The 10,578-nt window shown below is 48.8% G+C and overlaps 5 protein-coding genes across 5 annotated transcripts; 3 read left to right on the top strand and 2 right to left on the bottom strand.

Annotated features, from left to right (window-relative positions):
- Window positions 1–1,883: 1,883 nt before the first annotated feature.
- Window positions 1,884–2,660, top strand: A1O9_08981 (uncharacterized protein; the record flags this gene model as incomplete). The annotated part of the gene is made up of 1 exon (XM_013402463.1): window positions 1,884–2,660. One exon carries the CDS (start codon window positions 1,884–1,886, stop codon window positions 2,658–2,660), a length of 777 nt encoding a protein of 258 aa, XP_013257917.1.
- A 158-nt stretch (window positions 2,661–2,818) lies between these two features.
- A1O9_08980 (uncharacterized protein) lies at window positions 2,819–3,281 on the bottom strand (the record flags this gene model as incomplete). Its single annotated transcript, XM_013402462.1, has 3 exons — window positions 2,819–2,974; window positions 3,046–3,156; window positions 3,216–3,281. The coding sequence occupies 3 exons, from the start codon at window positions 3,279–3,281 to the stop codon at window positions 2,819–2,821; spliced, it is 333 nt and encodes a 110-aa protein (XP_013257916.1).
- A 691-nt stretch (window positions 3,282–3,972) lies between these two features.
- A1O9_08979 (urease accessory protein) lies at window positions 3,973–4,818 on the top strand (the record flags this gene model as incomplete). Its single annotated transcript, XM_013402461.1, has 1 exon — window positions 3,973–4,818. The coding sequence occupies one exon, from the start codon at window positions 3,973–3,975 to the stop codon at window positions 4,816–4,818; it is 846 nt and encodes a 281-aa protein (XP_013257915.1).
- Window positions 4,819–4,986: 168 nt separating this feature from the next.
- Window positions 4,987–6,660, bottom strand: A1O9_08978 (uncharacterized protein; the record flags this gene model as incomplete). The annotated part of the gene is made up of 1 exon (XM_013402460.1): window positions 4,987–6,660. One exon carries the CDS (start codon window positions 6,658–6,660, stop codon window positions 4,987–4,989), a length of 1,674 nt encoding a protein of 557 aa, XP_013257914.1.
- A 582-nt stretch (window positions 6,661–7,242) lies between these two features.
- A1O9_08977 (uncharacterized protein) lies at window positions 7,243–9,918 on the top strand (the record flags this gene model as incomplete). Its single annotated transcript, XM_013402459.1, has 3 exons — window positions 7,243–7,359; window positions 7,422–9,518; window positions 9,607–9,918. The coding sequence occupies 3 exons, from the start codon at window positions 7,243–7,245 to the stop codon at window positions 9,916–9,918; spliced, it is 2,526 nt and encodes an 841-aa protein (XP_013257913.1).
- Between the last annotated feature and the right edge of the window lie 660 nt (window positions 9,919–10,578).

The raw sequence follows: 10,578 nt of genomic DNA, 5'->3' as shown, positions 1-10,578 counted from the left end.
ATTTTAGAACTATATAGGACTCTAGGGTAAAGATTAAGGACTCTAGTAGAGTCTAGATTATTATCTTAGCCTTAAGTAAAAAGATTAGTTTATAAATTATAAAATACTATATAGTATAGTATTTTAATATAGCTAGGGTAATATATAGATATTTTTAGTAATTTAGGCTACTAAGACTAAACCTAATAGGAGTATAAATTCTATTAGGTTTTTAGTTAATCGAGTTTTTATAAGGACTAAAAATCCTATAGGGCTTTTTACTCGGGTTATAAAAGGTCTACGGGTTGTCTAACCTAACTCGTTACGTAGCCTAGTTATAAGAAATATAAGATATACGAAAATTAATATTATAGCTAAGATACTTATAGTAGAATTAAAAGAAAAGCTTTTACTTACCGCCGTCGCTATAGGTCCGATACTACTACCTATATACTCGGTTAATAATTATAGAAGAGCTTAGGTTTAGAAGATATTATTTAAGAAGATATATAATATATAGATAGAGCTATATAACGACTTCTTAATTAAATATAAGGCTAGAGAGCTCTTTACGAAACTAACTAGTTATCTATATTATTCGTCTAGAGACGATAGCCTAATTTAGAATTTAGAAAATTTTAAGCTATAGTAGGAATAGTTTCGTCTAGAAACTAGTCTACCTACGTTCGAATTAGAAGAATACTATCGTTACTATAAAGGAAAGTATTTATTTAATACGAAATTTTAGCGCTATAAGAAAGAAGAGCGTATAAAAGCGAAGGATAGAGATAAAGCTATATATAAGTAAATAGTAGAGACGATAAGGTAACTATTCGCCTAGTAAAACGACTAAGAATAAGTAGAATAGTAAAAGTATAGTTATTATTATATCGAAGCGCTATTATATTCGAAGCTCTTCTATTAGCGAAGATATAGCTAACGATAGATAGCCCTAATAGATAGATAATACTAGTTAGGTATTTATAAAAGCTAATATAGTAAGTAAGATTCTTCCTCTCTTTAATTTCCGTCTTTACTATAATAGAAGCTAGTATTAGATACGACTAGAGATAATAAAACCTAAAGAGTACGGCGTATCTAGGTACGGCTAGAGATAATAAAACCTAGAGAGAGTACGGCGTATCTAGGTATAGCTAGAGATAATAAAACTTAGAGAGATATAGTACGTATAGGTATACTAGCTATTAAACTTAAAACGATAGAATAGAAGGGCGATAGAGGGTTTACTATATAGACTATAGGAGTATAGGGAAAATATCGATTATATATAGGAGTATAGGAAAAATATCGATTATAGTATACTTATAGGGTAGAAAATAGTTGCTGTAAGAGCTTAGTTATAATGTATAAGCGTAGGGAAAACTGTCCTTACTATACGGTAGCCCTGGGCTCCCTAGGCTCCCATAGCAAATTGAGTTGCGCTGGGCTGCGGGCTAAAACACCGATATAAGCTTTCCTATTATCCCTTGCTATCCTAGCGCCTATATCTTGCGGTTATCTTGATATACTTAGTGGTAATATATACTAAGCCCGTAAAGTATTAAGTATTACGGTCGTTATCTCTTCTTCCGTAATAGTTATTTACGAAAATGACGGATAACCTCAGCGCCTAGTCCCGAGCGGTAGATTGAAATTACCCTCGTTCCAATTGGAGGAATCACTTTTGGCAGGAATGCCGGTGCCGTGTTTGGCTGACAAAGAATTGACCTCAACCTAGATTCCAATTCAAACCGTCGGCAAACCCTTCTACACATTGTCAACCACAATCCTGCGTCACGGATCTACGACCAAAGCCACTACCTCCTGCACACCACGAATACTATACACCGTTGGTCATTCTCACATACCAGTCTCATGATATAACATCACAACTCACCAGCATAATGTCGCCCACGTACCTCCTCCCCGTAACGACGTCATCCGCCACCTTCTTCAGAGCGCTGGCAATCGCCTCAACTACGCTGTCATGTCCTCATCCTCACGTCTTCAGAACCTTTTCGTCGAGCAGAGGGAGCTTACAGTCCTCCAAAAGAGAGCTATATACTACACCCTCCTACCAACCTCACAGCTTACCGGCTGATTTCGCGCTTCCACCTCGCAACACCAACATTCCCGACACCTCCATCGCCGGCCCTCCTTCGCTGTCCAGTAATGCTAGGCCTGCGCAATCGAGCCAGAAGCCACGCGATTCACAAGAAACAGCTAGCATCGGTGTGCCTGAGTTCGAGGCGCAGAAGTCCAAGCCGGTTGAAGCGGCCAGTCCAGCGGCGTCGACGGCGAAGGAGGCAGAAGCAAAGCCGACTAAACCACGGAGGAGCAAGCTAAGACCTCGCAAGGCAACAATGTCTATCAGCCCGGACGCTCTGGTCCATCTCCGCGAGCTTTTGGATCAGCCCAATCCGAAAATGATCCGGGTAGGAGTGAAAAACAGAGGTTGTTCAGGACTCGCCTATCATTTGGAATTCGTTGAGAAGCCCGGTGCTTTCGATGAAGTGGTGGAGCAAGAAGGCGTGAAGGTGTTGATAGACAGCAAAGCACTGTTCAGCATCATCGGGAGTGAAATGGATTGGATGGAAGACAAATTGAGTGCTAGATTTGTTTTCAAGAACCCGAATATTACCGAACAGTGCGGATGCGGCGAGTCTTTCAGCGTCTCGTAGAGCACGGACAGGATACAGTGGTTTGGCAGTCCGCAGTGCGGCGCTCAGCGCGGACGATGGCCAACAATTGTGTAGAACATGCATTAATACACCAAAGAGATATATATGTTCAAGATCCATGGCACAGCAACTAGCATCTGGACTTGAGTTAGGACGTCCTAGTAAACGCCTTTCTGGTAATCAACGACTCTAACATCGTCAAATTGCGGACTATTCCTTTTGACAAAGGCCTGGTGCACCGGGTCGCTCGAGACGTAGTAGTCACGATCTTGCGGCGATGCAAACTCGACCACGAAACCATGCGTGAAGCCGCCCTTTAGTACATTTTTGCCAGTCAACACGAAGCCATGATGGATCGATGAGTTCGATATTTGTTTCTTCATACCTGAGCGCCTTCTGGGCTATTATCGACTCCTCCAGACGCAGCAATAATATAGGGTTCCTGGGATGTCGGGTGGATACATGTGCCCTTTAACGCGAGCATGTCATCGCAGAACTGTTTCCCACAGGTCAGCAGTGGCGCCCACTCCTAGGAGAGTGGTGGCGGCGCTATACAGCTTTCTTCTCCTCATCGCTCAGCGAAGACTTTAGCTTGAAAAGAACAATATGAATGATCGACATGGTTGGTCTTCAATATGTTGTGATTGAAAAATTCGGCGCTCGGTGTAGATGGAGGCAACATACACGATGGCTAAACCACCTTTGCGTCACCATCTGTATCCATATGCAAAAGGTGGGCGCCTCCGGGCTGGAGAACAGCACTGCCCATGGATTCTGGTTACCCGAGACCCTTGGTGCTCAGGCGCCTTAGGCACCGAAGGCACCTAAGTAACTACCGAAAGTTAGTGGCTAAGAGGGTCGAGGGCGCCTATCTAAAATAGTACTCCGTACTCCCTGTAACGTTAAGCACGATGCGGGGTATTTATGCAGGGGAGTGAGGCTTTGAATTATTTGTTTGGTCCTGCCCCTCATTCTATATAACATTCGTCCTAAAGACACTGCGACCGTTCAATTTGGGCAATTTTGTGCCACCACAATCAGAACTCTCACGACTCCAAGCTAGCATTAGAGGTCCAAAATTCAAGGCTTCATGCTTAGTACCTGCTCCAGCGATAGTCACTGATCACCCTTCCTCCAACAGGAATCTTGTCCAGCTAACACACCCACGCCCCATTCGTCCGCCCGCTGCTCCGAGTCCTCGAGTTGAGCAGAGCAGCGTGAGAAGGACTGAGAAAGAGAGATAAAGCCATACTGCTCCCGTAACCCCCTAAAAGGGTATCCTTGTGTCCTTATCCTCCTCACAAGTCTCAGCATGGCGACACACTCCCACGACGATGGAGCCGCGCACTCGCATTCCCACGATCCCACCAACGGACATGGCCACACGCATGAGGTCCTCGACGGGCCCGGCTCCTACCTGCACCGCGAGATGCCTATCGTGCAGGGGCGAGACTTCGCCGACCGCGCGTTCACCATCGGGATCGGCGGGCCCGTCGGCTCAGGGAAGACGGCGCTGATGCTGGAGCTGTGCCTCGCACTTCGGAAGGAGTACAACATCGCGGCCGTGACGAATGACATCTTCACGCGAGAAGACGCCGAGTTTCTCACCAAACACGGCGCCCTGGCCCCAGAGCGGATCGTAGCCATCGAGACTGGTGGATGTCCGCATGCCGCTGTGCGGGAGGATATCAGCGCGAATCTGCTTGCTCTGCAGGGGTTACATGCGAAATTCCAGACGGATTTGCTGCTGATTGAAAGCGGAGGAGACAACCTGGCTGCTAATTATAGTCGGGAGCTGGCGGACTTCATCATCTATGTCATTGATGTCGCCGGCGGTGACAAAGTGCCCAGAAAAGGTGGTCCAGGCATCACCGGGAGTGATCTACTAGTCATCAATAAATGCGATTTGGCGGATGCGGTGGGCGCCGATGTTGACTTGATGGAGAGGGAGGCAAACAAAATTCGTGAAGGAGGGCCCGTGGTTAGAGCAGTCATCAAGCACGGTGTCGGTGTCCAACAGACCGTGGACATGATCATCTCCGCCTGGAAGAGTACCGATGGCTACATCGAGTCCAGGAGGAGGTGGTCGAAAGGCGGTGCAAAGGGAAGTGGTGAGCAGCCGGTCGTCAATCGGTATACACATGTCCCGCACGATTGACCAGGGTTTGGCGGCTTCACCGACAGCTTTAGAAGAATGACTATACCAAGGTGACAAAATCTCAAATAGAAGGAAGAATCTACTCGAGAATGGATATCGGGTTCTGTAATAGAATGGCATGAGAATGCTTCACAACGCTATCGTCACTACCAAGAGCATCTATCCTTCCTACACTGCTCTCCTGGCAAATCTCTCCAGTGCAGGCCCAAACTCGACCTTGTCCCTCTTCAGCTTCTGTCTTTCCCTTTCCGAACGCTCCTTTTTCATCTCCTCCAGGTGCATACTCTTCTCGTCAATGATATTCTTCCCACCTTTCTTCCTCAAGTGCCGTCTTAACGCACTATTCTTGCCTCGGGCTCGATTCCGCTCCTTCTCCCTCAATTTGGCCAGGGGGTCAACAGCAGGAGCGTCCAGGTCCTTCTCCCTCGCCCGCTGTTCTGCACTGCGGATGTCCAGCGTTCCAATGAAGTTCGGGTCCAGAGCAATGGTCTCCGGTTGCAGCTTGGTAAGGAGTGACTTCACTTCAGCTTCCTGTCGTTGTTTCTTCGTCTCGTATGGGTTGATTTCGAGAGCATCGTAATTGGGTTCCCCGGCGCCGGGAATGATGATGCTACTGAACCCTTGGACATGGGAGATGCCCAGTATATCGTCGAAAGGACAGAATTGAACCCGCTCCACACGGCAGCCAGCATCGCCCCAGTGTAAGTACGGGGACTGGACCTTCGCAGGGTCGGGCCCAGTGGAAGTTGTCAAGAGATCTTTCCAAAGTGTGACACCGGTTCCACTTCCAATGGCAGCAAGACCTCGGTCGGAGATGTCGATCGAAGATGTAGGCTGCCGCGTGGTGTAAGAATGTATCTCTTTCATTGCTCGGATGTCCCAAAGCTTTAGTCGGAGGTCTTGTCCACCGCAAAGCATATAGTTTCCAGAACGATCAATTGCCACCGATCGGACTGGGCCAGCGTTCGACTGGATCTTGACCAGCGGCGTGGTCGAATTCGGCGACCAGAGGGAGACCGTACCATTTTGATGACCGACATGTAGAATTGCATTATACGGGTTCTGGGCGAGAGAGGTTGGCGCGCCTTTTCTGGTGGAGTATTCCGACACGATCTGTCCTGTCGAGGTATCCGTATACCGCAAGAATCCACTGGTCTCAATGCCCGCGAGCAGGAAGTGGTAGGGCAGAAACTCCAGGTGCGTTGTCTCAACATATTTCCTGAGGCAGTGGATCTCGACTCCTGCCTGGTCGTAGATATAGGTATGCTTCTTTTGCGCCACTGCAAAGTACTGGTCATTGTGTAGCCATTTCGCGTCTCTTATCGTCTCATTGAGGTGGAGCTCGCAGCCAGGTTTCCCATCGCGCCACTCACATGTAGCAACATGGCCCTTTCTTCCGGCAAGCAAGAGGCTTCGGCCATTCCTGGTGTAGTCGGACACGTAGGGACCTAGATCTAGTCTGAAGTTGATGGATTTATTTGCTTGCTGCGATCCAACAGCCTCCAAAATATCATTCTGCCTGACTTTGTACGTCTTCTCAAGTTCGCTCTCCGGTTGTAAGAAGCCTTCCTCGTTCTCGTACAGAATTTCGGCATCTTTCGCATGCAAGACTGCAGTCCGATATTTGTTCTCGATGCGTTTCAAATTTGCACGCAGCTTCTTGTCTTTGACCTCGTTGACACGCACAGGAAGACCACGTCCGTATTTTTTACGGGCCTCGGCAACATGCTTCTGCTCTTCCTTCTGCTCTTTCGACAAAGTGCTGGTTGGGGTTCGTTTGGTGGGTGGCTGCAGGTTCTTGATGGTGAGTTGGCCATCGTCATTCTCCACCAAGCTCTCCATATCAGACAGCGCTCTCGGAGAAGCAATGGGAATGGCGAATTAGTTGGGCATGGTCGAGGAGACCCGTGAAAGTATTTTCGAGTAAGAGTTTGTCTGGTGGTGACTTTGGCTTGCACCAAATTTCAGCCCGCTCCAGAAATTATTTCTGCCAAGCTTTATGAAGGTTGCTCGCCGCTTTTACGTTGCCTTTGCCGTCAAGGAAGGGCAAGTCGTAATATGTGTTGGAGTAAAGACGTGTCATTTACACGGGAGCTGCCTCCTGATGGGTGTCATTTGATGTAAGAACCGTAACTTTCTACTATCACAGTGTTTGACACAGTTCTTCACATAGGCAGGGTGATAAGCGTCCCTTTCTCGCCTAGCTCCACTAATAGGGGCACTTTTCAGCCGTGGCGTTGTGAGCGCGACAGCGTTTCATGTCCGGACGCAGTCCCTTGTGCTTCCGGAGAACCTGCTGCGCCCAGTGTTGAGATCATGTAGGTCCAAAGTGCACTTCCACCATGTGAGAGAGTCCTTGCCTCGCCCAACCTCTCGTTGTCGACCATAGAGCCGATTGCGAGAGGAAGAAAGAAGACATGAGCCATGAGAAAGACCAGCAAATCACGTCAAGATGCGCCGGTGCGAGGGCACGACAATGGAATCTACAGAATAGTAGTTGCGGGAGGCGGTGGTGTAGGAAAATCCTGTTTTGTCATCCAGGTATTCAAGAGTTTCCGACTATCGCATTGCGAGTAGACTCGACCGCTAATCAGTGATTGTAGGCGGTACTGGACCACTACGTGGATGAATACGACCCTACAATCGAAGATTCCTATCGCAGGGTGGTGATCATCGATGAGCGACCGGCTCAGCTCGAGATCCTGGATACAGCGGGACAAGAAGAATATGCTTCAATGCGGGAGCAATGGATGCGAGAATGTGAAGGCCTCATATTGATGTACAGTATCACATCGAGGCCGTCGTTAGAAGGCTATTTGAACGAAGAGACTGGCGCTCTCACGAACGGAGTACGGGTTTTCCACTCTCAGATTCTTCGAGTCAAGGATCGCGACCGGTTTCCTATCGTCATGGTGGGCCACAAATGTGATTTAGCGCACTCGGAAAGACAAGTTTCTATGAATGAAGGACGCCAGCTGGCAGAGGAACTTGGCTGTACATTCCATGAAGCTTCTGCCAAATCGAGAATCAATGTCGACAATGTCATCTATGATCTAGTTCGCCAAATCCGTCGCGAACGTACCACAGCTGTCACACAACCCATTTCTGACAAATTGTTGGTTCCTGAACCTTTTCACAGACGGTCTCGCTCCACTGGGACTATTTTGGACAAATTCAGCCTTGTTGCTTCGCTCTATCGCCGGTTCCAAGGTGTCAAGGTTGACATCAGACAGGAGTACAAAGGAAACGTCGCCCATCAGCAAGCTCTCAATTCCGTCCTCATACAAGCTTGTAGGTTAGCTGATGCCAGAGGAGTGAAAAAATGCCTGGCAAATGGCGCTGACCCAAAAGCCCAGCCTGGCGCTGACGGCAATGCACTACATGCCTCTGCAGCTCTTGGACACGGCAAGATTGTTTCGATCTTACTGGATCATCACGCCTCACCAAATGCAAAAGGGCCCCGAGGAGTGACTGCTCTTCAGCTATCCTCGGCCGAAGGCCATTCCAAAGTGGTGAAGCTTCTCCTTGGAGGCGGAGCTAAAGTGGACGAGTCAAGTCCTTCTCATGGAACATCGCTCATTGCAGCGACCTCGCGAGGAAGATGCAAGGTCGCAGAAATTCTGATTAAACACGGCGCGAACGTGAGTACTCGAGGTGGCCAGTATGGGAATGCGTTACATACCGCTGTTTTCATCGGGAGCCTGGAAATTGCAACACTGCTGCTTGACAATGGCGCCAGTGTTCACGAGCGAGGGGCTGGAGGTTCTACTGCTCTTCAAACTGCGTGCAGCGCAAAACACGCCGCCATTGTACACTTGTTGCTCGACCGTGGTGCCGACCCTAATGCGTCCGGCGGAAAGCTCGGCTGCCCCCTCGAGGTAGCAAGCGAAACGTCCCGGTCTGACATCTATGACATCTTGATCGCTTTTGGGGCAGACCCTTCGCGATGCGCACCGCACCGCGACACAAACAAGATGACTATCGAGAGAGAGATCACTCAAGTGATGGTGGATCCGCAATGCCCGAGTCCTCTGGACCCCGTTCCTACCACACCTCCCGTCGCTAACAGAGAAAGCGATGTCGCCGTACATACCGGCACGAGCATAAACTACGTGGCTGAACGGTCACCTCACATCACAGTGACATCCCCTCGCCTTCCGAGCGCGAAGCCGCGACTATCCCACGCACAGTACACCATCGGTATTGTTTGCCCAATGTCCATCGAACTGGTCTCAGTGGAGGCCATGCTAGATCAATCTCATCATGATTTACCTACCATCAATCGAGGGCAGAATGCATATTCACTGGGCTCCGTTGGTCAGCACAACGTCGTGATCACCGTCATGCCCGAAATCGGTAACAACCATGCCGCGATTGTGGGCACACAAATGAAAAACGACTTTCCGAGGCTTGAATTCGCACTTCTTGTGGGGATTGGCGGTGGTATCCCTGGAGACGCTGATGTCAGACTTGGCGATGTGGTCGTGAGCAAACCAGAACGCTCATTTGGCGGTGTCATACAGTACGACATGGGCAAATACGTGAGTTCTGGCGCTTTTGAGAGAACAGGGCACCTGCGCAAGCCGCCTCCCATACTCAGCGCCCATGTCGAAAGGTTAAGAGCTCGACAAATGTTGGTTGGTAATGAGATCAACGAGCACCTCTCTAAAATCCTGTTCAAATATCCCAATATGACAGAAGTGGCAACGGCCTGATCCTAGTCTAGACCTGCTCTTCAACGAGACCTACAACCATCAAGGTGGCCAGACTTGTGACACATGTGACAAGGCGCAACTCGTTCCTCAGAACCCACGGGAAAATCCTAAACCACAAGTTCATTACGGCACGATTGGGTCAGCGAACGCATTGATCAAGGACAGCGTCATGCGAAATCAGCTAAAGAGGGACTCAAGCATGATATGCGTGGTTGAGATGGAGGCAGCGGGGCTGATGGAGAGTATCCCATGTCTCGTTATACGTGGAATCTCCGACTATGCTGATTCGCATAAAAACAAGATCTGGCAATCATATGCAGCGGCAGTCGCAGCGGCGTACATGAAAGAACTATTGCTGATGATTCCACCCATGGACGCTGGTTGACAGTAACACAACCTTTGCAATGTTGAATACTCTCACCTTCCTACGGCTTTGGTAGTGGGGGGAGGTGCCCTCGTCCAGGCTTTTGCAGCAAGACCCCCTTCCTCCTTTATCATCCGTCTCCTCAACGCCTTTGCTTGTCCACATTTCCAGTGGTAATATCGCCATTCGGATAACATGGAATCGCACAGCTCAGATAGCGCGCCGAAGCTACATTCCTCTTATTCTCGTATCTCGCGTCTGCCTTGAAATGATAAGGATCTGATTATAATGATTCTGTCCAAGGGTATATTCAGGGTTGCACATGCATACACAGAGAGGATGGTTAGGAGGACCACGGATGTGAGCCATCAGCATGGGCTGTAGTACAGCGAGTGTGTCGAGTAAGCGCAAAGCCATGTAGAAAGCCGCGATGGTGTTATTGCTGACAAGGACGTTCCGCACCTGTATGTGCGAACTTCCAGAAACCCCCCTCACCTCAATCCGGATGTGTGGGCTGAAAATCACCTTGCTCAACCTGGACACAGCTTTACCTAAGATGGCGGTGTTACGATGAATCATCGGCAATGAGGTAAGCAAGGCGTTGGATAGATTTGCGTAGATTGATACTTCTGGTGACTAAGATGTAGCGGCGGAGAGGGAAATATGTTCATTTCTACCAAG

This window comes from Exophiala aquamarina (genome assembly GCF_000709125.1).
Source record: "Exophiala aquamarina CBS 119918 chromosome Unknown aczIA-supercont1.8, whole genome shotgun sequence".
In the NCBI taxonomy this organism is placed as follows: domain Eukaryota; kingdom Fungi; phylum Ascomycota; class Eurotiomycetes; order Chaetothyriales; family Herpotrichiellaceae; genus Exophiala; species Exophiala aquamarina.
The sequence above is the reverse complement of the archived record's forward strand: the minus strand, read 5'-3'. Positions and strand labels throughout refer to the sequence as shown.